The 26,501-nt window shown below is 31.1% G+C and overlaps 2 protein-coding genes and 1 pseudogene across 2 annotated transcripts; 2 read left to right on the top strand and 1 right to left on the bottom strand.

Annotated features, from left to right (window-relative positions):
- The window catches only part of LOC113363048, a 10,699-nt pseudogene extending 2,764 nt beyond the window's left edge, over positions 1 to 7,935 (top strand).
- Positions 7,936 to 13,088: 5,153 nt separating this feature from the next.
- LOC113363047 (microtubule-associated protein 1B-like) lies at positions 13,089 to 14,054 on the bottom strand. Its single transcript, XM_026605536.1, has 5 exons — positions 13,997 to 14,054; positions 13,749 to 13,937; positions 13,476 to 13,690; positions 13,170 to 13,412; positions 13,089 to 13,103 (listed from the first exon to the last, which is right to left on the bottom strand). Exons 1-5 carry the CDS (start codon positions 14,052 to 14,054, stop codon positions 13,089 to 13,091), a joined length of 720 nt encoding a protein of 239 aa, XP_026461321.1.
- A 2,361-nt stretch (positions 14,055 to 16,415) lies between these two features.
- Positions 16,416 to 17,278, top strand: LOC113363046 (glutathione S-transferase omega-1-like). The gene is made up of 5 exons (XM_026605535.1): positions 16,416 to 16,512; positions 16,600 to 16,770; positions 16,832 to 16,947; positions 17,003 to 17,177; positions 17,232 to 17,278. The coding sequence occupies exons 1-5, from the start codon at positions 16,416 to 16,418 to the stop codon at positions 17,276 to 17,278; spliced, it is 606 nt and encodes a 201-aa protein (XP_026461320.1).
- Positions 17,279 to 26,501: the final 9,223 nt, after the last annotated feature.

Below are 26,501 nucleotides of genomic sequence, written 5' to 3'. Positions count from 1 at the left end.
AAACTGACTTACAATTTACAAAAGAACCTTTGCCTATTTGGCTAAAAACATTTTCTGAAGACATAAAAACAGCATCAAAATAATATACAATTCTAAGAAAGAAAAGAAATTAATTATTCCAACAAAAAGTTTATCCATTAATTATTATTAGACTAAAAATAGGAAGGTATTCTTGCCAGTTGTATCCTTTTCTGTTTGTATTTTCCATCTCGAGACATATCCTTTGAAATTCTAATTGCACCTTTTAAAGTTATCGAGAGGTAACTTCTTTTGCATAATTTAGGAACGGGAATATAGATGGAAATATTATTCGTGGATATATATATATATATATATATATATATATATATATATTGAATTGTACTTGTGGGGTAATTTGGATCACTCCTGTGATTATGGGAGGTTGTTTGGTAGCTGGAGCTGAGCGGTTGATAAGATAAAACACTAGTTCTTTGTTGGTTGATCTTGATATTTTATTGTTTACTATTTTTACGATTAAATAATTTGTTGATAACCTTTGGGTTATCAATAATCAGAGACTACATTTTTAAGTATCCCAACAGTAAGCCTGACTTGAGTCCTGACTTCTGACTTGAGTCCTCACTTCTGACTGACTATCTAAATCTTAACTACTTCTTATATACTAAATAATTGAATACAAAAACGTGATTCCAAAATCTAACAGCAAGGCCGGAAGAACTTCGGATAACTTTCAAATAGCACGTAGTGCTTTAATAAAAACAATAAATAATAAATTATATTCGTGATTACAGAATAATATATATAAATATTATACACGCAAAGGTGCATAACATCAATAATAAGAAAGTTTCTTTAAAAATTTTTGCAGTAGTCCTAGCCTTATGCTAGTGGAACTAAAAAACTTTAAAGTCAAATAATTCAATAATAGTACTCAAGTATTAATAAATTATTAATGTGTTTAATGAATATCATTTTTACCAAAACAAAAACTTCTTTCAATATCAAACGCCATAGAAATCTGGTTTATCAAATCAATTGCAATGTTTTTTCACTGGTTGTTGTGATTGATTGCTTTTTGAAGGACCAATTGTAAAATACGTTAATAATAACTGTATATATTTATTTTATATTAATAACAAGTTATAAGTGTATTTACAAAAATTTTAATATTGTTTTTGATAACGCATTGGTTGATTTGGTCTATGTGTGATTTTCGATTGATGATTTTTTGTTTTTATCAATATAACTGCATGCTTTGATTGGCGCGAACATACTCCCGGCCTTGAAATATAGATTTCAAAATAATTGGTATTCTTCATTAATGTGAATTAAGTAGATGTTAATGGTTTCGGTATGACACAAATTTTATGAACTGCATTTCTTGATTGTTATTGGAAATCATAGTTTATACAATATACATTAGTGATTTAATAATAAATCGTAGTCTAGCCGAAGGCAGGTCCATGGTATGAGAGCCACTACAAATAAACGATTCCCTTAACCTTCGTCTATCATTCCCATTACCACTATTCCCGCCACACTTTTTTCATGTATTTTCCTTTCCAAACTTCTGTTTCCATGCTTTCTGATCCTGTGCTTAATCATTCAGTTCCCTGTATTTTCTCTTCTCGCGTAAGTCGTCAATCATCTGCATTCTTCTTCTTCCCATTCCTTTCAACCTTCTATTTTACCCTCGACAGCGTCGTGCAGGAGGCACTCTTTTTGCAAAACGGGTCCGATCCAGTTTCTTTTTCTTTTCAGGATTGTGCTCAGTAGAGTCCTTTTTTTGTCTACTCTTCTCAGGGCTTCTTCATTTGTTATCTTATCTGTCTTGGTGATATATATGAATATTTATATTTTTTTCAGAATCCATAGGCTGTCCAGCTCCTGATATAAAAATCGGCAGGGGCATCATTGCGCCCCCTCAGCATGCAACTGACAACGAAGGGGCCCCTTTTGATTCTTTGGCAGATGACATATTTGATGGACCAGGTAACAGATAAATAACTAGGTGTAAGTGGCATTTTGCCTCAAGGTAGTAAGTTGCATAAATAATCGACTAAAGTTTGCACATGGTTTTACCAAATTTGGTCTAAAATTACTAAGAATGACTTACTACTAAGAAATTACTAAGAAATCTCCAGGAAATTGTTAGACCTGATGTTTTGATTCCAGCCAAAAATGCTTTTTAAGCCCCATTTACAACATTTGCAACGTTTTTAATGCTTTAAATGTAATACTTAGCAATATCAAACTTTTTATACAAAGTTCTCTTATTCTATGTGTCGTTGCCTCCTTGTCTAATTAGACATTGCAGAATAGTTGTCAGAAGAAATGTTGTATCAAAGAAAGTAAATGTTATATCTAAGAAACTAAATGTTGTATAGTAATACAAAATAGTGTTGACGACAAATTTCTGCAGAATTTCATAATCTACAAATTTGTTTTTAAACAATTTTTTTCCAAATTTGTTAGTTTAGAAGATATTTGAGGAAAACTAGAAAAAAATTCCCAAAATTCTTTCTAATATGTACAACATATTCAGTTAATAAATCCCTAATTTCGTTGTGTTAAAAAATAATAATTTTTTATACATATAATTTTTAATTTGTTTATTTCTTTGTTCATTTATTGATTTAAGTATTTATTTCTTAATTTATTCATGTACTTATTTATCAATTTATCTATTTATATATTTATTTATCTATCTATTTCTTTCAGGTTTAACAAGTACCCCATCCGGAGCCCTTTTCGACCCCAGGGCCGAATCCTTCGCGCATGCAACCGAAGTAAGATTTCCTGGCCAAGTAGGGCCTCTGAGAGAAAGGAGACCTTGCAAAATTAAATGCATTGGCGGACAATGGCTGGGGCCACTTTGTGCAACTACTGAAGGTAGGTAGAGGGAAATACATTTATTTGTTATATCTCTCGTGACTTATAAACCGTTCGATTAATATGAATGATGGGTGAGAGAAATTTGTACTAAATTAAATAATCTAAAATTTTTTCTAACATTATAAGACCCTAGAGCAACTCGGTATACTTTAAAACAGCTATTGAAAATATAACAGTTGAAATGTTTTTATGTTTTAAACGCTTGTAGATCCTAAACTATTTAATGTATTTGAATAAAGTATTTGAACAAACTTGTTTAAAATTAAATAGTTAACAATTTTGTATAACAACAAAACACTCTATAACAACTCGGTATACTCCAAAATCGCATTTAAACTTAAGCATTGGTTTCTGGTGCCTACAATTTCTGCTACAACGCATTACTTTGATTTTTCTTCCATATCTCATTTGATTAATATGAATGATGTATTCGAGAAAATTATTTAAAATTAAATGATCTAACATTACAAGACCCTACATCAACTCGGTATACTCCAAAATCGCATTTAAACTTAAGCATCGATTTCTGATGCCTACAATTTTTACTACAACGCATTACTTTGATTTTTCTTCCGTATCTCTCAAACCATTCGATTAATATGAATGATGTATTCAAGAAAGATGTTAAAAATTAAAAAATCTAAAACTTTTTCTAACATCTCAAGACCTTACAGCAACTCTGTATACTCCAAAATCGCTAATGAAAATTAATAATTCTTTTTCAGATGGTGATAAATATCAACCTTTGTTCAAAAGTTGCAAACTGGAGACTTGGCAGAAAAATTTAGTGATGAGTTTTAGGAATGTTACAGTTACGGTAAGAAAATAATTATTAATATATTTATATATATATATATATATATATATATATATAAATATATATGATTGATTTCTTGGAGGGCGTAACATCAATTAAAAAATAAGTAAAGTAAAGATTTTTTTCAAAACATCTTTATTATTCCATACGTTTCGACGTAAAATTCTACGTCATCTTCAGTTACTTTCTGTTTTTTTCTTTTTTTAAATTGTAGAACCACTGAAGATGACGTAAAATTTTACGTCGAAACGTATGGAAAAATAAAGATGTTTTGAAAAAAATCTTTACTTTACTTATTTTTTAATTGATGTTACGCCCTCCAAGAAATCAATCATACATTTCAACATCAAATTTAAACATTTTCAACAAATAAATAAATAAATATATATATATATATATATATATATATATATATTTTTTCAATTTCAATATTTATTACAACTGTTAAATAATTAACATCTAGCAATAATGATAAATGATAACATAAATTTAAATAAATAAGAGTGCAAAGGATAGAATTTACATTAAAATAATATCCGTAGTATGATAATAAATAATAGTCAAAAAATTAATTTTGTGCTTCATGATAGTGCCCAATTATGTCTGATTGCATTTTTTTATATTTTGGTTAATATTTCTAAAATTTGTTTGAGTATATATCACAAGAAAGCACATAAAATTGTCTATAAATCTGTATACAACGATTTCTAAGGTTTACAACAAAATTATTGAATAAAAATCCCTTAACTTTGAAAATCACTTTTAAGAAATTGCTTCTTTAACTAAGACGTCGATAGAATTGTTTTATATTTATAATTATTTAATCAAAAAAACGTAAATATAAGTATAGTATATTATATATCATTAAAAAGCTAATAAAATTATCTATAAATCTGTATATAAAAATTACTAAGGTTGAGAACAAAATTATTAAATAAATAATCATCAAACTTTAATTCAACACTTGATAGTACTTGATACAGTATTGTCAGATTGCATTTTTTCAATAATTCTGAAATTTGTTCAAGAATGTATATATTATCATATATCATCAGAAAGCTAATAAAATTATCTATAAATCTTTATATAACAATTCATCAAACTTAGAACAAAGTTATTTAATAAATAATTGTCAAACTTTAATTTTACACCCTAGCTAACAGATTTTCCTGTTGCATTTTTTAATATTTTGATCAATATTTCTAAAATTTGTATATATTATTATATATCAATAGAAAGCTAATAAAATTATCTACAAATCTGTATAAAACGATCACAAAGGCTTAGAACAAAATTATTTGATAAAAACAGTCAAACTTAATGTATCAAATGTATCAAAATTCACTTCTTATACTAAACTACCCAATTGTCCATGAACCACAAAATGAACATAACAATAAAGTTGACTATAAATCAATAAAATCACAATACAGTTCAATAATTTAACAATATACTCACAATTCTGTAACAATATTTCTTTTACCCAAATTTTATTCACTATGTCCAAAAGCACATGTTGAACATAACCTCAAAATTGCACAATTTATTTGCGGTATTAGACAATGACAATAAAATGTGGTATTGTCATATGAAAGTACAATATTCAAACAATATTTGGCCAAAAAATCAATACTATAGAATCACTTTTTATATTTTTAATTCGATTATTATCATTTGATCACAACTTTTAGACTGACTTAGAAGTTGCATTAGGGTGCTCTTAGATTGCATCCAAGTAGTACCTGATGCAAAATAACCGTTAAGTTTTTTGAATTCAAATGAAAAATATTATATATTGTATGTAAATTATTGTATATAATATTTTTAAATTAATATATTAAAGGTATATTAATGTTCTATTAAAATTACATAAGTATTGTTCGAGATTTGCAGTCAAAACTAGAACAAAGTCTTTAAATATAACTAGCCGAATCTTAAAATTGCAATCTTAAAATTGCAATCTTAAAATTTTGTTCAAATTTTTGGTTTAAAATCTACCATGTTATATATCGTTAGAAAGCTAATAAAATTGTCTATAAATCCGTATATAACAATTAATAAAGTTTAGAACAAAGTTATTTATTAAAAAACGCTGAACTTTAAAATTACCTCTTCATTTCAGAGTCCATCTTGGCAATTTCCACATGGTGCCATTTTACAAGCAAGGTGCACACTTTTAGGTAAAAGATATAAACTTACTATTTTTTCATAAAAAATAATATTCTATAAACATCAATTAGTAATCTAGCATAATTTAAAATTAATTTTTAATTATTATTAATATTTTCCTGCAGGTCTTTACAAATTAACAGGAGACAGTACTATAAAATGTCTGAATGGTGAATGGAGCAACAAATTGCCTTCCTGTGTTCCTACAAATAAATTGACCAACTTTTCAGGTAAATAATAACAAATACCTAATAATTCACCAATCTATTACTATGTATTTTTATCTTCCAGAACGAGCACCACCAGCAATCCTCCCACGTCTTCTAACAGGTTCAGCAAGTTTCGAACCTTCCGGATCCTTAGCAATCTATCCAGGAAGTTCTCTATCCCTGGAATGTCTATTTCCTCGTCTGGAAGGCCAACCAGAGTGGACCTGGAGTCCACAGTTCACCCATTACGCCACGTCCTGGTCCATGAATCCTGACGACAAGGATTTCAAGTACAAACTGTCCATGAAGGATGTCACCAGCCAGGATTCGGGAACGTTCACCTGCACCACGCCGAGGGGGCTGACTCACAGTTTGAGGATCACTGTCACAGGTAAGAGTAAAGAAACTAGGGGTGGATTCAGTTTGTCAAAACAGATTCACATCTTGGCATCTAAAGCATTTTTGGTACATATAGAAGCAGTTTTGGAAAATCAACAAACGGATTTTCTGATGAATTCCTAAACTTCTTATTAGGTAAGTTAACAAGTTTTGTTTTTCTATTTTAGCTGTGGAATGTGCTCAACTACCCTCTGAAGATCCACCTCTAACCGTTCGCATTGAAGGCAATCGTCTTGGCCAAAGAGCTACTTATTCTTGTCCAAGGGGCTACAAACTCGTCGGTCTGGCCAACATAACCTGCCAGGCTTCAGGTAAATATTCCTATACCTCCACCGAGATACAAAAATATTTATTCATATTTCTTTTACCCAGGAGTATGGTCGGCGGGCACTCCTAGGTGTCAACCTGTAAAATGCCCAGAACTACAGTTGCCTGATGCTCGTCTGTCTTTGGCCGAATACGACCCTGGAGCAGGAGGCAGAGCTGTTTTTCGATGTGCATGGGGCCACAGAATTAATGGAGCCCCTGGAATTGAATGCGATCACGATGGGAATTGGTCTGGTCCTGTACCAACGTGTATAGGTAAAAAGTCACATATAGCTTTTACCATAATCTCCTGAAAACTTTATTGATTCCTCTCTTTTTCCCGAAGCGATACAATGTACGGAACCTCCAGCGCCTCTCAATGGACGTGTGGAGCCTCCGGTGCCCTGGAGTGGAACCCGTGAAATAAGATCGGAGCCTCAGCAGAGTAACGAACCGACTAAATACGATGTTGGTTCGTTGCTTCGCTTCGGGTGCAGCGAACGTCATCTCTTAGTAGGAGAAACTAGTGTCGTTTGTACTGAAACAGGATTGTGGTCACATCCTCCGCCTTATTGTAAGTGAAGCCTTAAAGACAATTTGAAGATTATCGATTTATCCATAATTTCTCTGAAGACATCATCAAAATTGATGCAATCAGCAGCTCAAAATACAAAAAAATCATCTAGAATTGCTAAAACATCTAAAAATCTCTTGAGCGGGGTCCAGACTCCAATTTCTACTGGACAAATAGTTTCTACATTTTTACTGTGTATGAAAGATTTGTAGACAATCCAGTTATCCATAGTTTTCCCAAAGACACCGTCAAAATCCATCCAGTACATTAAAATCTACAGCTCATAAAACAAAAATTCTTCTATTTCTAGGTAAAGTCCAATGTCCATATCCCCGGAGACCCAGCTTGGGGTTTGTTGGCGCCTCTAAAATTCTCCTACGACCCCGGAGACACCTTACAGGTACCAACAATCATACATTAACCTTCTGTTTACCATTTTGTTTTCATTATTTTATTTTTTCCAGGTACAATGTCGTGCAGGGCACGAAGCCCGCGGAGGCACTTCACCAGAAAGACCCCGTTGTCTTTCTGATGGCACTTGGAGTCGCCCTGTACCAGAATGTACCCCTTACGAACAAGTTTAGTTCAAAAAAGTGTTAAAATAATGAAGTTTTCAATATATGTTATGCAAAGACCTCGTTGTCTTTCTTATGGCACTTGGAGTCGCCCTGTACCAGAATGTACTCCTTACGAACAAGTTTAGTTTAAAAAAGTGCTAAAATAATAAACTTCTCAATATGTGTTATGGAAAGACATTTTGTCACGTATTGTTGAAGATAAAGAAGGTTTCACTTCAAATTCGATGTTGAGTGTAAATAGTTTTGATGTAAGAGGTTTAAGTTGTCGTTGAAAGTGACTTTAAATATTAAGTAATTTTAACTCAGTGTATCAGAGGAGTATTTAATTTTAAATATATCTAAACAAACATATAGGATACCAAATCTTTACATCTACATACCAAAAACTACAGGACTACAGCCAAAAATAACGAATTTAGTACACAACTACTCAATATGTATAACTAGAAATCTACTCTTTTGCCAACGGCTCACACAACTCCAACCTACTCAAGTAACAAAATTTCCACCATGACACATCTGCTAAACTGCCAATCTCCAAAACTGTTCAACCTATAAAATCTATACAATGTTTCTGCTAGTTTTGTTCTGCTAGATCTACAAATCTACACATTACACCATCTGCCCAACTGAAATCTATTAATTTGCATAGATCAATTTGTATACATAGGTTTCCATAAGTAGATTTTGTAGGTTGACAGATGTGTAGTCATCTGAATCTTCAAAACTACACTAACTGCACCCACAAATCTGCAAATATCATTCTGCAAAAGCTGGTCAACTACATAACTACACAACTGCCAGCTTACAAAATCTATTCAACCTTTACACATCATTTCTGATAAGTTACAAAACTAAAAATTTGCACATTATACCAGCTCCACAACCAAAATCTTCTAACTTGCATGAATCTAGATAGCTACACATCAGCCAACCTACAAATTCTCCGAAACTACACTAACTGCACCTGACTGCACCCATAAATCTGTATATACCAACCAGCAAAAGCTGGTCAACTACACAACTACATAACTGTCAACCTGCAAATCCTATTCAACCTTTGAGAACTACACATTAAACCAACTGCCCAACTAAAGTCTACTAATTTGCACAAATCCAGGTAACTGCACATCTATCATTCTACAAAATCTACTAAATCTACAAAACTACACTACCTGAACCCACAAATCTGGTCTGCCTGAACTTGCAAAAACTGATCAACTACACAACTACACATCTGCCTACCTGCAAAACCTAATAATCCCATAAAACTACACAACTACATCGGCTACATCTACAAAATCTGCACAACTCAAACATATTTTTCAATCAAACTCACCATAGTCTAATTTAAACATCTCATTGCTGTTTGTAAATATTCTAACTTAAAATTGTTTCTATAAAATCTTTAAAATATAAATAAAAACTTTTAATAATTTAATTTGTACATTGAAAATATATTAAAATATTAGAAATAAAATTATAGAAAATAATTGATTGATTAATTAGTAACCAATCAACAATTGATTATTAATTACTTAATTGAAATAAGATATTTTAAGATATTAAATTTCCAATAAGTGTTGTTTGTAGATATTTTTATTAATGTACAAAAATTTTAGAAATATTTTTAGAATAGTTTTAATAATATAAATAATAATATTAAATAATTCTATCTTATCTTATCTTAATAGTTATGTAGTTATTTTATAAAGTGTTTTAAAATATTAAATAAAAATAAAATTGATTCATGTTTATAATCACGTTTTATTTTAATTATAATTATAATTTTTAAAAATCGTAAAAAAGTATTTGAAAATTATAAAAAAAAAAAAAATCATGGATTTCATTCAAGTTTTATGAAACTTATATGAAACAGCATCCAGGATTGTTTTACGTAATAGTTTTTCAGGCAATTTACGTAAATTTTATGTAACTTTATTGTAATATTGAGTAACGTAGGTTTCACATTTGTTACGCTAAAATTACGTATCTGTACGTAACTAATTTAGAAGGAAATAAATATTATATTATTAAAAATAAATATCAGGGGAAATTAAATGGTCAATTAATTATATAATTTATTTTATTCAGTTTATTTATATATTTATTTTGTTTAGTTTATTTATAGATATAATTACGTAATGTAGGTTTCGTATTTGTTACATTAAATTTCGTATCTGTATGTAATTAGTTTAGAAGGAATTAATTATTATCATGAACAACAAAAAAATTAAATGGTCAATTGTATAACACATAATTTATTTTATTGAGTTTATCATTATTTATTTAGTTTAGCTTATTTATACATATGTATAAATTAAAGTTACGTAATGTAGGTTTCATATTTGTTACATTAAATATACGTATCTGTACGTAATTGGTTTAGTAGTAATGAATTAATTAATTAGTACAATGTACTAATTAGTACAATGGATAAAATTAGAAATTAAATGGTCAATTGATTATATAATTTATTTTATTTAGTATATTTATTTATTTATTTTAATTTTAAATATTATAAAATAAGACTTTAAAAAGTTTTAAAAGTAAACTTAAACCTAAATAACATAAATTCACATTTATGCTTCTGTTTTCATTTTATTATTACCTTATCCATACAATTTATTTTGTTTGATTTATTTATATAATTTATTCTTCTACAATTATTCTTCGTATTTTTCCAATTTTAATTTCAATTTAAAAATTATTTGCACAGAATATTTATCGTTTGAAAAATAATTGCACAAAGCTTTTCCCTTGTTCGTTCTATAATTTGATTAAAAACTAATTTCCTACAGAGGTGATATTGATTTTATTTATTTTAGCAGAGAAAATAATGAAAAAATGTGGTTTTGGGTTTTGGTCATTGGGGAGTTTTAATACATGGATATACAGGGTGACCCAGAACTCAATGTAAAAGCTAAACTTTTTTCTAAATATTTTTTAAACTATTATATTCACATAAAAAAAGTTTAAATGCAAAATTGTTGCTCATATGTTATGAAATATCTAGAAAAACTAGTTTTTCTACAAATTCAAATACAACAATTTATTATTGACTATAATCAATTATTGTTATACAATTACGTTACAATGAGTCTGTGTCTAGGATACTCAGGAATGGGGGCTCCTCTAATTTTTCTTTTATGCATAATTTCTTTATGTAACACTCTTTTGTAACACTCTTTTGTTCTCTTCAATTATTTCATTTATCTGAAGAATATTATTATTTTTATGATGAGACAAATTTGCACTAAAATACACAATCTACATCTTGTTCTTCCAACTTTTCTTAAAGTAAAATGCCAATTACAACTACTTTCTTACCTTCATCAAACTGGGAGTTTTAGGTTCCCCTGAATTCATTACATTGACAGCCCCTGGTATAATGTGTTGCCTGTCCAAAAATTCTCTACTCAAAATTTTGTTATAATCGACTTGGCATCCTAATTGCAAATTCAGGGAACAACCATCAACATCCAATTCTAATTTTATGTCCTTTTGGTCCTTGATGTGAAGAGTTATGAAGTCATTTAATCTGCAAAATAAATTAGATATAAATATAATTACCAATTGTTTTGAGGTGTGCCAATATATGGTTTCTTACCTGATGGTGAAAGGTCTCAAAGGCGTCAGAATGTCCTTAAATTTCAGGAGTCCTTCAGGCAATTCACGGATTATGGTATGTTTTTCAATGATCTCCATAGCTTTTTTGTCTATTAAATTTTCTTTAGCAGGTTTGGGGTTGTTTATTTTAGATATTTCACTTTTTTTGCTGGCTGATCTATCAGTTGCACGACCTTAAAGAAAAGAAGATTTTGATAATGTTGTCTTTAAAGATTATAAATTGTTGGATCAGAATTGGACAAGATGTCCCTTAATGTATAAGCTGATCTTTGTCATGCACAAAATAAGTTTGAAGCTGAATAAAGTACCACTTTTTGCACTTTTGTCATCCTTTGGTGGCACATAGACCTTGGCCTTTGGAGCTTTGAACATATAAGGCAAATTAGTATCCTGATAAACTCTGTAAGCCTTGGACTGCAAACTTGTCAACCAATTCCATTTCATCGGATGAAAACCTCTACATCCAGATCTGGCATCATATAAAGTTCCACCAGTTTGGCAGTAGGATAATCTGGAAAAAGGTCACACTTATGAAGTAAAGCATCAGATGTTCATACTTATGCTTCATACCTTATTCGTCCAAAATCATCAAAAACTAATCCATTTCCTAACGTATCAAAAATTCCATTCACTGCAATCAAACCAGTACGTTTTGCTCTGGTGTAGACTGTGAATCTACCTAAAAAGTGATAACCATTAAATAGATATATGTTTCAACTGAATTTACCATTTGGTGAAGATTGTTTACCAATATTAGTATTTGGTTTCCTGCGATACTCAATAGCAACATCACCATTAGGATATTTGATAACTTCTGTGCCATCAGCAAAACGTTCTGTAGATTCAAGGCCATTCTGGTATTGACAACCTGATCCAAAAACAGGAACTCTGAACCGGATCAGTCTTGCATCGTACACAATTTTCTTCCAAAATGAGAAAGAATATAGCATTTAATATTTGTATACAGTAAATTTGTAAATTCTTTACCTCATACATGATTTCTTCATGAGGCAAAGTAGTCCATCCATTGTTGATGAAAAGTGGATCAGATAGTTTGTATGTAAACGAGCAAGGCACTTCCTGAACCTTTTTCCCTTTACCTAAGGCTTTATCTGCCTAAATATTATAAATACAATTAGCTTCATCCTTGCTTTAGATTTCAAAAAGATTTTTATATTATGCCAATGAGATACTGCTTCACAAATGTATGCAGGCAATATACTGCCCTCAAGCAAACTTTTGTTGTTATTATTATAATCACCTTTGCACTTTTGACACCACTGTCGAATTTATCCAAACCTTTGGTTGGTTCTTCTGTCTTGCTTGGTTTGTCTTCCTAAAAGTATAAATATAAATTTACAAAGGTTGACAAAAAAATTCTCATAAAACTATGTTGCTGACCTTGCTTTTGCGTCTTTCTGTCTCCTTGCCATCACCTAATTCGCTTTTGAGTTGATCTTTAGATTTATCCACACTTTCTCTAGACTTGCGTTTGGTCTTCCCTTTGTCAGCATCACTAGCACTTTCATCTAACTTGGATCTTTCTAAAAATATAATCATATATTACTCCTAATATTCTCCAAATTGCAGTTTAGATGCATTTGACTCACTGGTGAAAAAACCTCACCTGATTTTTGTCCAGATAATATGCTTGGTTGTTTGCTCAATTGTTTACTAGGTTCTCTGCTTAATTGTTTGCTAGGTTCTCTGCTCAATTGTTTGCTAGGTTCTCTACTCAATTGTTTACTGGGTTCTCTACTCAATTGTTTACTTGGTTCTCTACTCGGTTCTTTGGTCAACTCTGTTTCTTCCTGTTCCTTCTCTTCTTCAGGGATATCTTCCATTTGAGTTTCCTTGAAAACAACAAAGTAGTTTTATATATCTTGTCACAAAATGTGAAAAAATCCGGCCTTTACCTTAATTAAGGAGCTCCTCTTTTCACTCCTCCTGCTGATATCTGAATCCTTGGACAACATCTCACTTTTCAACTCCTTTTCTGAGGTCTGTTCAATCTTCAAACTCTCCTTATCAACTTTATCAACGTCTGCCACTATTGATTCTTTGGAAGGTTTCACTTCAGGCATCTTAAAAGACCCATCCAGAAGATACAACTGGGACAAGGTGAGTAGACCTGAACATTAGAACAAAATTATCATTTACCAATTATTGTTTTGGTATTATAAAAATACCTAGCCGTCTCAGTTCATCAATGGCTTCTTTAGTAAGTGCACCACCACATTCTAGCAATTTCCTGGTTTTATCAGAAATTTTGTTGCTTCTCAACAAAAGTTGACGGAGCAGGAACGCTTTCTGCTCGTCACTGATGAAGTCGCACTTCAACAACTTTCTGATCATATCATCCGTAAAGTTTTCAAAACCTGAAAGAAATATACATAAACAATGTCCTGATGTCTATAATTCCTTTCTTCCTAAAAACCTTTCTTCAGGAGTTCTTGTTCAGATTCAGTGAAATAGTCTAAGTGCTGGAGCAACATATCCGCAATATTTTTTTTGACTTTGACAATGGTCTCTTCACTGGTGCACGCCTTCAAGGCTTCACTGGCAGCAAATAAGGCGTTGACGACACAAGGAACGTTTCTGGCGATTTTTTCAGCAGGCAAATCAGAAAAGGCACGCAGGATTTTTGTTAAATCTTGGAGCAGGCAGTCTCTGCTCGTTTCTGTAACCTAGTAAAAAGGACAGAGGAGAAAAATCTTATATAGGTCAAATATCAGGAGACATAAATCTGATATAGTGGGATATAATGTTGACCAAGGTTATTCTAAAAGTAGTTGACCAATAGAACAAAGACAAATGATTAGATTTAGCTGTAAGTACGTTTGTTTTTAAGATTATTGATAAGTTGATTTCTAAATTAAATACTTATCCCTGTGCGTTGGCAATTCTGCTCCCTGAGTCGTCAACATCCTGGCTCTTTGTCCTTTGGATTCATCTTTTGAATCTGGTCTGGGTGTAAATGGTGAGTTGACCAAATTTGGCAACATCAAAGCCTTGTTCAAATTGGCAACGGACATGTCTATTAAACGTCTTAGGTATTGGTATCTTTTTAGTCCATATTTTTTCTGAAAAATAAAAAATAGAACTTGCATATAAGCTTTGTGGAAATCAAAAAGTGTTTTCAGGGATTTTTGCCTAATTCTATCCATAAAATGGAGCAGAAAATGGCAATGCTTTAGGCATAAGTGGTAATATATTATTTACTAGCTATTCTATTATTATTTTTACCAAAAGCAAGTCGTGGAAGTCCAACAACATTTTTTTCAAATTTTCCATCAAATCTTTTACAAGAGGAACAAAAACGCTGAAATTTCTTCTTCCAAACATCTGGTCATCGCCAACACCATTCCCCACGAACACATGTACATCCTATAATAAAAATTGATAAAAATAATAATAAATTGTTTTACAAATTAAAATATAAGGGTTTTATGCAAAATTTTTATGGAAATTGAAAAATGCAAGTCGATTTCTTATATTAATAAACATTTAAATAAAATTACTGTCTTTGCAGCATCCTCCTCCTCTTCCATGAACCGAAGATTTACTTGCAGACATTTTTGTTTAAATAATAAATAAAAATATATTTATAATTTGATGAAGTATAAAAACATTATTTATGAATATATAACTATATATTTACACTGTTATGACAAATGCCACAAAATTAAACAAAAAATCTATCAAGCTAAAATTTCAATTAAACAAATTACGAATTTTTTTTTACACCAATTTTAGTATTTGCTATTTAAATATACGTATTGGGAATTGACATATGTAAATTACAGGACTCTAGTACTAATATAGAACTCCTGAGAAGCTCTCAAGTTTTTTTTTTTGATATATTATTCATCATGTTTTAAGTTAAAACATGCATTTTTTATTATTTTATCCAGGCAATTATTAAAATTTAATTCCTAGGTGACACCAGTCTTTGTTTATCGACAAAATGCCAAAAAAAAATCATCACAAATCATTTGTTTTCGTATTTTTGTTTCAGTAGAACAAAATCTAAAATTTTTAGTAATAAAAATGAACTGACTTCAAAAGTCAAATAAAAAATTCGGATAAACCGAGCAAAAAAATCGAAAAATTTGGCACAAAATTTACAAAAAAAATGGTATAAGTAAACTGCTTATATAGTAAAATAAAAAAAATTTCAAAATTTCTGTAAAAATTTAGCAAAAAAATAGTAAAAGTAAAAAAATTAAGATTTTTACAAACGCTTATGGAGAACAAACGCGGACGACTATTTTAGCCGAAAGATAATTAGAAAGGTAAAAATTAATAAAAAGATATTTGAGATGATACATAAAATGTTAAAGATACTTGTTAGATGATTTTCTGATACTTTACTAACATAAAATACAAGACAAGAGTATCAAATAACTTTTTTTTCAAAGATGACATTGATTTTAGTATTTGTTATCATAGTAAACACGTTGTATCCAATTTTTCAAAATGGTAGTGCAAATAGTTCACCCTCATGAAACAGGATTATTATTGTCCACTACGTTGGTCCAAAAAATTGTTATAATCAAATTTTTAGACAAAGACAACTTACCAATTTAAGTATTTGTTCTAATGGTAGATATTTTAAAGTATTTTGTATATTTTTTTATATTTTGGCTAATTTCTCTTTATTCCACCAGCTTAGCATTGCTGCGTCCAAAAAAATTGGACGAGGCGACTCGTAAGACAAACCTGGCGAAAATAGCATCGTACGCTTTCAACTTTTTATTGGTAAATTAAACCAATTATTAATAACAAACATTTCTAAATTAATCATAAATAATCAATACATAATAAAAAATATTTTTATTAATTTTTGAAGCGCTATGTCGGTGCCCCCGTGGTGTCAAACCAGATCAGAAGTTGACAATAAGATTTCTAGAAGAATGCTCTTGGACATAGTCTCTAAACATTTTGCAGCAGGTAAATAGATAGATAATTTGTTACTTGCCAAACACAAAATTGTTCGAGTCTTAGGCGTATTTTTTTATATCTTCTATTTTTTTCCAGGTTCAGAATGCCCACCTCTACCAGCTGGCCTCTCTCGAATATACTCGATGGAGTACTGCCCTTATGCCCAGAGAGCCAGACTAGTGGCTCTTGCCAAGAATCTACCACACGACGTGGTCAACATCAACCTGAAAAGCAAACCAGACTGGTTTTTGCAGATGTACCCGGAAGGTGAGAAAATTATGATAACTTATATCTGAAGGCCATGGTATGAGATATGTTATTCTTGCAGGCAAAATTCCTGTCTTGCAGCATCAAGATGACATCGTTGGTGACTCCATTGCCATCTGTGACTACTTGGAGTTGAAAATACCGAATCCGATTTTGGCACATGTAGCCTACAGAAAGGTAATGCGTAGTTGATTCGAAATGCTATCAGGTTGCTCATAATCATCTTTTCCAGTGCGACCAGAAATTGCGCAAAGACTGGGGACGAATCGTAGGTCTGATGACAAGAATAACATTTGGCAACAACCTGAGAAACGAAGGCGGTGTGTCCGAGGTCATTTGCAAGTTACACAAATATTTAGGAGCCTTTGAGAAAGCTTTGAGAGACAGGAATACCATATACTTCAACGGTAAGCTTAATCCTGTGCAATTTCTACTACACCAATAAACACTATTCTTCCTAGGTGACGTTCCCGGGATAATGGACTACATCATGTGGGCCCCACTTTGAACGTTTCTGTGTCATCTATCTCATGGAGGATCCTTTTAAGTATCATGGGCACTCCCTGCCACCTTTGGACGATCCAAGTTGCCGTTGATGAACAGATGGGTCGTACAATATGGCCAAGAGGGATGAGTGCACAGGACAAGGCACAAGATTGAGAAACATTTTAGGATGGTCCAGATGTATAAATCGGGTGATGTCGATTATGACTCTTTATGACTAGACGGGGAGCAGGAAAAGATGAATTTTGAGAGGAGGAAGATGTTGGAAAAGCATAAAATATGACAGAATTGATATGGCCACGATTTGGGAAAAGTGAAGCAGGAAAGGTGAACTTTGCGAAAAGAAAGATGTTGGAGAAGCATAAAATGTGAGAGAATTGATATGGTCACTATTTGATTCCTCGAGAGAATGGTGAATCAACTGCAAAAACAAATTGTGACCAAAACAAGGAAAATCTGGTGAATGATGATCGTTGGCCATGTTGTTAGTTTTGAATCTGCTTCATGGTTCTAGAAACAAAGAACATCTGTATTCTACTTCTTTGCAGTAAATTTTGTTCTGCAATCCAGGAGCTTTAGATCTAAACTACCTATTTTTGATCAAAATCCAGCAAATAAACGAGGATTTTTTCTTCTGGTGCAGAGATAAAATTTAGAAAACATGCCAACATCGTGTTTTTCTTATTGTCTAAACTTGATCTCGGTCAGCAAATATCAGAATTTAAATAATTACCATTTGGAAATGAACATAGTTTGATTTAAAACAACATAGAAGCAGGAAGAAAAGTAATCAACTTTTTTAATATTTTTTTAATGCTACATTTTATACAAATTAAAAAAAAATATTTGTAACGTATTTTTAAATATAATTTCTAAAAAAATTCTGAGCAATTAATCATTTACTTTTCTTGTCTCTGAATTAATAATCAATAACTAATTAAACATTTATCTAGTAAAAACATAAATAAACATATTTAACTTTGAAAAAAAAAAGTGCAGAACTTTTGTAAAAGTGGTACTTGGTTGACAAATCTCTTGTTATGACGACAACTATACCAATTTTAGTTAATTTGCTATAGTAGAAACTTTTAGGGAATAATTCGTTCGCGAACAGTATTTAAAATAGTTTTGAAAATTTTACATATTTTGACAATTGCGTACAAATCTAGTACGTCAAATGTTTGACATTCATCGAAATATATATTTTTTAAATTAATTTATATGAAAAAATGTTAACAAATTTCGTTTCTAATCATAGATTAATGTGTAATTTTTATATTTATTAAAGAACTTATTGTTTAAATAAATTTGCTTGATATTTTCTATAATTTTCCAGAAAAATGCAAGTTGTTCGACAGCGAGGTAATACAAAAAGCAATAATGGCAAATTAGTCGTCCACACTCCTGGACTTGTCCCAATCATATATTGACATCATCATATTTTTTTCAGAACCTTGGCATCATCATCAGGTGGCGATTCGGCTTTCTCAGAGTTGGCTTCTGAAAGTGCCCTCAGATTAAAACTTCTAAAACAACGATTGGCCCAGAAAAAAAACACAGTTAGCAGAATTAAGAAGTTTGTTTGAAGAAAGATGCCGTTTCAGCAAGAGTCAAATGGACTTGCTTTGTTTGCGCTGTTTTGAGCTGCAAGGAGGGTGGTAAGGAAGATAATGGCCAGTCTTCTATTCATTATAATTGCTTAATATATCTAATTTTGTAATTTAGATGGTCCAATGTCCAATAACAGATGTTTTACATTACTCAAAAACACAGTCTAGTTTTATTTTGGGGGAGATTTTGCCAATGACATCATATCTTTTTACATCTTAAGATGTTTTTTGCTTATTTAGTAATCTTCATTTTTAATCTTAGAAGGAGCACAAATAGAACCATTCCTCACTGGTTTATTGATGCAAATGGAAAGCGAGAAGTCAAGGAGTTAGGTGAACTTTTAAACAAAATGCAAGTTTCAACGTGTCACTGAATTAATTTTAAAAAGCTATGACAAACTAAAATTGTCGGACGATATTTTAGGTAAAAGTGGTTTACAGACAAGTTATGATCAATTGGATGCCAACATTTTGATTCATTTTAGGATTATTATACTGATCTTATATTTTAAACCTCAAACCTCATTTGATGACTTTAAGTGGTCGAAGACTGCAAAACAGCTTCCCATCTTTGTTTTTAAATTCGTCCAACTTCAAATACATTTTAGACAACTCGGTCCAAAATATATTTTTAGAATGATACCATCATCCAATAGTTTTATGGAAGAAAGGTAACTACTAATTGTGATAACATTTCTGAACCGGAATTAAAATGCTTGCATTTTATTTAGTACAAGAAGAGCTCAGTGTAGTCGAAGGTTCCAAAATCAGGGTATATCTGCCAGTCAGTATAATCATCTTCATAATATTTTTCACCAAGGGCCTTTGGCCAGCGGTCTGGAATCTAAAGGTAAACAAGACTAAATTCCATTCAAATGTTTTATATAACATCCTGCTATTTTTAGTGGGCTCTCTTCACAAAAAATTTACAAATAGCATTGAAAATAGTCCCTGGTGCCAATTACCTAATGGAGCGATCTAGGTGTGAAAATGAAGTGCGTCGTTGTCTGCTCCATTGTTAATAATCCTCAAAAAGTCAGGCAACATTTATACCTAAAAGAGTTAGAGTCTTTTGGCACAACAGTTCCTGGTCGCTGATGGTAAGTAGATGTTTACCCATATTCTATTTTTTCTTTAAAAATGTGTAATTTACAGAAATCTTCAAACCCAGTTCGGATAATTTGAGTTACTACCGTAACTTAAATTGGCAAGATCATTCATCCGCCACGTCCGTTGTGGAAGCGGTTAGCTCCAATCAAAACTTTAAATCAACTAATTGGAATCAACGCAACAACTTGTCACCTGGCTTTAAATCTTTGCCAAATATGAATACTAAACAAACAATAGTTTTTGCTGATTTGCACAAAAATTACGGAGCAGAACTCAGAACAGCAATCTTCAAAAAGACAACTTATAATCAAAAGATACCTGATGGTACATTTGCACCTAACAAGATTGATCAAACATGTCCTGATGGTACATTTGCACCTAACAACTCCAAAATTTCTTGCGGTTTAATAATGATTCTACAAACAATTTGCTATTGGATAGTGATGAAAGTGATCGTACCTCAATTTAAACCACAGTGATGATGATGCTTCAGAGATTGTGTGGAAAATTGGAAATCCCTTGTCTACTAACGAGCTTTCCAGCAAGAAGCTCTTGTAAGCAAAACTTCAATGAACAACATCTAACATTAGAGTCCAGTACCATCTGTGAAAATAACAACATGCAAAGTCACAACCAAGAAGATTGTCCAGTGAAAATTTTAACTTCATCAACAAAAAGGTAAATTCTGTTGAAAAATCCTACAGCGATGATGCTTGGTGTCAGTTCAAGTACTAGTGACTCGTCTTTTGAAGTTATAAGTTCAATTTCACATCAAATAACAACAGTAGCTCCAGTGTTGAACTTTTATCGTCCAACGACTCAAATCACAAAAATCCTGAAAATTGAAATCCAAAAGTGTTAACTTTGATTGATTCTAATGATTTCTCGACTCCTGATCAGAAATTACATCTATAAGTTTGACAAACATTGACAAAGAGTTGAATCAGTTATCGAGTTATCCAGCATATGAAGATTTATCAACATTAGTAACTGACAACATTGATAAATCCACTCAAATAAACCAGTGGGAAACTTTAGAAGCGAGATACAAAAAGATTATCTAGATGCAACCACAGAATGCTGAAAGAATTCTTTCCAGAAGAAATTTCTGGCTATATGGCCATGAACGATTCGCAGATGTCACTTCTAGAGCACAAAGAATTTTGAATGAGATTTTGTCGGAAGTTCTGGAAACCAGCAGTTAATGGAATACGAGCCTATGTCAACGATTTTGCTGGAAAATAGCAACCTGTGCAAGATTTTGAAGACTCCAGTAGCTTAATTCTCAATAGAATCTACAATGTCTTTAAATGTCGACAAAATCTCATCAAACATGACAAATCGTCATCAAGCTCTAAAATTCCGTTAAATGAACGTGTATTTAAATGAATCCGTAGGCCAGTTTGAGGGGATTACGAATATCAGAAAATTTATAGAACCATGTTGGTCAGTGCCAACAGTTCTGACAATTTACAAAGGGCTTCAAAGTGGCAAGACTGGAAGTCTCCAAATTTTGGACCAGAGGATCTAGAAGCGTTTCGTTTCTAAATCAAAATGGTAAATTATTTACAACAGAATTGACTTAGAACATTTTTAAACTTCATTTTTCAGAACCAAAGAAGAAGAGCCAAAAGTCGGTTTAGCTAAATGTGTCTCACATTCAAATCTGCTGAATCAGTTTGAAGTCAAAGAACCAAAGTTTGGACAAACTTAGGCGAATACGATCTGTACTACACGTTGTTGGACCCCAATTTGCAGCTGCAAGATATTTCTTATTTTTTGAACAAACGGATAAAAATGCAGGTAAAAAATTAAAACTAAAAGTTGGCAAATATAATTTTTCTAAACTTTTTTTCCAGGGGCCGAACACCAACTTCTGGAATTCAGAACTTGGCAAAATGTTGAAAGTTCAGTCTTGAGTGAAAATTCTGATGATATTTGGGATTCGGACAAATCAAAAACGATATTGGAATTGGTTGAAAATTCAGTCTTGAGTAAAAATCCTGATGATGATTTGGGTTCGGACAACCAAAAACGATATTGATGACTTGCATTATTATAAAATGGTTTTGGGTTTAAGGAAAAAGCAAATACGGAATTTGGTTGTGGCCACCACTATTATATTGATGATTTTGTTATCGTTGTTTCTTAGCGATAGAATGAAAAGAAGAAAATATTTGAAAAAAACTTGTTTTTATAAGTGTATAGTACAATTTACAGTATTTTGTTATAAGACAAAAATGTGGAAAATTTTATAATCTGAAATATTGTAGAAGACTGTATTTAAAATTAGAGGCTTGTTAAAAGTTGTAGTTAAAAATGTAAGAAATGTTCAGACATTTTGAATTTGCAAAGATAAAGTATATAGAGGCCTAAAAATTACTTGTAAAAGATTATGAGACTAACTTATACATAATTTGTAAAATAACCGTTTTTCGTCAACGTTTCCTCAAAAACGGCTGGACCGATTTTACAAAACCATTCGAAAGATATTGATTGGGAATCATGTTTATTAATTTTTAGTATAGATCGACCGGGCCGTTTCTTCGTAATTAGATGTTGAAGATCTTTTTGTGTATGTGAGCCGATTTTTGACCTTTCATTGACGTTTTCTCAAAAACGACTGGACCGATTTTACAAATTCAAAAACCATTGGAAAGATATTGATTGAAAATCGTGTTGATTATACTTGGTAAAGATCAACCGTGCCATTTCTCTGTAATTATATGTAAAAACTGCCATTTTTTGCACATTTAGCGCCGCATCTCCGAAACAGCTGGACTTGCCTTTGCCAAAAACTAACCACCGCTTCTCCCCATCATTACGAATTGAATGTTTTTTAGATAATTCAAAACGGACGTTCCGTTATCTCAAAAACTAGATTTCTATTTTCTGCACTCTTTGCACCGTAACTCCGAAACGACTGGACCGACCTTCACCAAAAACTAATCGGCACATCTCTCTATCAATAGGAATCGAATGTTCTTTGAAGCATTGAAATCGGTTGATCCTTGGGATGAAAAATTGTAACCATACATAAATACACATACACACAGATTCATTTTTTTCGGGTAGGCCAAAATATTCAAAAACCTTTGAAACGTGAAGATATGCACTAAATGTCAATTTCGAGTTTTGGACGATTACAATACCCTATGGGATAATAATGGATTAATTTAATTTATATAAAAACAAATATTTTTATATTATAAGTATGTTTCAAAGATATCAATTGAAAATAGTTTTTACATTTTATCCATAACTCTTCTATTATCTATGATTTAATCTAACTAGTTATTTTCTAATTTTTGTGGATAAAGTCGATTATTTCCACATTTACAACTTGCTTCAATGCAAAATGCTACTTATAACTAGTTTTATTAATTAACATAAAAGTTAAGATTAAAAATTTGAAAAAAAACATTTAAAAATTTGAATTTGGCGCTATTTCAGAGTTTGTCAAATCTCATAGATGTCTGTTTCAGCCAATTTGTTCATAATGGCATATAGCTATTATTCAAATAGCTAATTTGTTTATATATTTACAACTTGCCTCAAGGCAAAATGCTACTTACAACTAATTTTATTAACTAATTTAAAAGTTAAGATTACAAATTTGAAATAAAACATTCAAAATTTTGAATTTGGCGCTATTTCAAAGTTTGACAAATCTCATAGATGTCTCTTTCAGCCATTTTGTTTATAATGACATGCAAATTAGACTGAAAGTTAGACTTTTAGGTTAGAATTGATTTGTGACTGAATAAACTTAAACAAATGTGATAAATTACATTAAAATAATAATAAAATGATATTAATAATATTATTAAATAATATTTAGTCATTTAATACAAGTTTGCGAACGTACTTTCATATTTAGTCTTATTCTGTCAAAATTTTGAGGTTAGGAGTGATTTGTTATTAAAACTTAAATAAATATTAATATTAAATTACAAAGACTGTTCAAACGTTAATACAATGTAAACATTGACATTCCTAAATGATATTTTGTAATTTTATAACATTTTCATAATATAAATAGTGTTATATGTATTTTGGAGCAAAATGTCTCAAGAGACACAGATAAATTCTATTATTAATAATATACTAGTAAGTTTAGTAAATATATAATTAAATTGTATATATATATATATATATATATAATAAATATATATATATATACAATAAATATTTTTATATATAAATATTTATATCTATAAGCCATTCTTGTTGGACTAAAGATTTCTTAGTCGTTCAAGAATAACAACAGTAAATTGTTGTAAAAAATGTTAGAATCCAAACAAATCATTTATTCTAAACTGTTTTCTAATTAGTTCTTGCTCTCAGTCCTTTTATTACTCTGTTAATTTATTTGCGGTGCTTTTTCTACTATTACACAATATTTTTTATATTAAAGATTGTAATCGTAAAATTGTAGGAATATAAAAAGGCTTTAAAATTACAAAATTTGAGGCCTGTCCTGTTGTTACGGTGGTAAAAGTTATTCATGGATTTATCATCAATTCTTTTGCAATGAAAAAATATTAGTTTAACGAGACTTTTATCATTATTCAATGTTTGTATCATTTTTGTCTTTATAATAATATTTTACATTTTAATTTATATATCTGGTAAATTACTCATCATTTTACATTGTCCTCCTGCTTTTACTATTTCAATTACTTTTTAGTTATTTTATTTTTATTATTATACAATAATTTTCTAACCTAACCTAACAGGACAACAAGAAAACTTGTAGGATTAAAAATAGGCTTTAAAAATGCAAGAATTTTTCATTGATTTATCATAAATTTTTTTGAAATGATAGTTTTTATTATATATATTATGTTCACTAATCAATTAATTCACTACCATATGTAGATTTATTTATTTATTTGTTTATATAAATATTTCTTTATTAAATGATTGTTTTCTCCTCCAGAAGGTTGATGGGATAGAAGAATCCTTCTCCTGTTTTCTATCCCACAAAAATGATGCAGAAAATGAATCAATGGCTCAATACCAATCTCAATTGGGCACAATTTTTTCATCGTTGTCTCAAGAAAATTTAGAAGCTGCTATCAAATATTATTTAAAACAAACAGCAACTTTAACTAACCACAGCAAGTTGAAGTGTTTGTTGGGACTCCTTGAAAAATTAGTTGGGAGCAATGTCTTACCACCAAGGTAATAAATAATCAATTATAAATAATATATATATATATATATATATATATATATGTATTTTTTTTCCAGGGTGGTTTGTGAGAGCATCCTGGCTTGTGAGAAACTGGTTTACCAAAACCAGGAATTCTGGATTGAATGTTTTAATTTGATGCGCAGAATAATTGGAGGTGTTGACTATAAAGGAGTTAGAGAGATCATGAAGGTACCAATATTTAGATTTTATTATTTATTGACTCATTTGACTAAGTTATGAAGGTATTTTCTTTTCCTCAGGGTTGCAGAGAAAAGGCCCAGACACTGCCCCAAGTCTTGAATTCCAGCTCCGTACCACAACTGAGAGCCTTGGAAAATGTGATTGAATACATCTTTGATAGAAATGCTTGTTTGCTCCCTGGTTACTTCATAGTGACTGAAATACAAAAGGCTTATCCTGATAACAAAAATTGGCCACATTGGGTAAGTATCACCTCATCAATCAGCAAGGTTGCCAATAATTGTTTAAATAAATATTTTGCATTATAAATGTTTCAATTAGAAATTAGCCAATCTCTTCTCATCCTTTGTGGAAAGTTTTCGAGCTACTGCCCAAATGGTGTCAGTTATTGGACATTCTCATATGTTACCAGTTGTAGAACATACTGGTTATGCTGATCATCTTATAAATCCCTGGAAATTGGACAGCACCACTTTGAAGTTTTCTTTAAAAGGTAAAAAAAAGGTATAAGGTGGATTTATAAAGGAATATTTATATTTGTTTGTTTGCTTGCAGGAAATTTGCCATATGATGCTGATTTGTTGAAGCCACAAACAGAATTGCTGAGATATGTTTTGGAACAACCGTACTCCAGAGATATGGTTTGCTCGATACTGGGACTCCAAAAACAAGTATGTTGCATAGTCAGATAAACAAAAATAGCATGTTACAACTGATGAGTCTCTTACTTTAGCATAAACAAAGATGTATAGCCCTGGAGGAGCAACTGGTAGCCTTAGTGGTTTTAGCAATGGAGCGTTCTGAGCAAGACACTTCTGATACCATCTCATCCCAAGTAGTTCTTCTCAATCTGCTTCTGCATCTGGTGGAACTCCAGGATCTACCAGTGGAACTACGCTTCTGGTGCAAGTCAATCTGATGACAATACTTGCACCAGCTCCCAGACTCATTGGTTGTGGTTGCATTTGTCTTCTCAGTTGATTTATTTTTGTGCTGTTTCAGTTTGCCAACTTTTCAAGTGTTGTTACTGCTTTATATGACAAGGTAATAAAGGAATGTGATAAAAAAAATGAGATGAGGCTTCAATAATATTATTTTTAGTTGTC

Source organism: Ctenocephalides felis, unplaced genomic scaffold (genome assembly GCF_003426905.1).
Source record: "Ctenocephalides felis isolate EL2017-DRISC unplaced genomic scaffold, ASM342690v1 CF-g0.4_SCAFFOLD_00845, whole genome shotgun sequence".
Taxonomy (NCBI): domain Eukaryota; kingdom Metazoa; phylum Arthropoda; class Insecta; order Siphonaptera; family Pulicidae; genus Ctenocephalides; species Ctenocephalides felis.
Note: the sequence above shows the minus strand (reverse complement) of the source record. Positions and strands in the feature narration are given on the sequence as shown.

Coding starts and splice junctions, on each gene's coding strand:
- LOC113363047 (XM_026605536.1), bottom strand. CDS start 14,054: ATGTTGCTCCAGCACTTAGACTATTTCACTGAATCTGAACAAGAACTC. Junction 13,938..13,996: donor ACAAGAACTCCTGAAGAAAG/GTTTTTAGGAAG, acceptor TATTTCTTTCAG/GTTTTGAAAACTTTACGGAT. Junction 13,413..13,475: donor AGAGGAGCTCCTTAATTAAG/GTAAAGGCCGGA, acceptor GTTGTTTTCAAG/GAAACTCAAATGGAAGATAT.
- LOC113363046 (XM_026605535.1), top strand. CDS start 16,416: ATGTCGGTGCCCCCGTGGTGTCAAACCAGATCAGAAGTTGACAATAAG. Junction 16,771..16,831: donor TTTGCAGATGTACCCGGAAG/GTGAGAAAATTA, acceptor TTATTCTTGCAG/GCAAAATTCCTGTCTTGCAG. Junction 17,178..17,231: donor GAATACCATATACTTCAACG/GTAAGCTTAATC, acceptor TATTCTTCCTAG/GTGACGTTCCCGGGATAATG.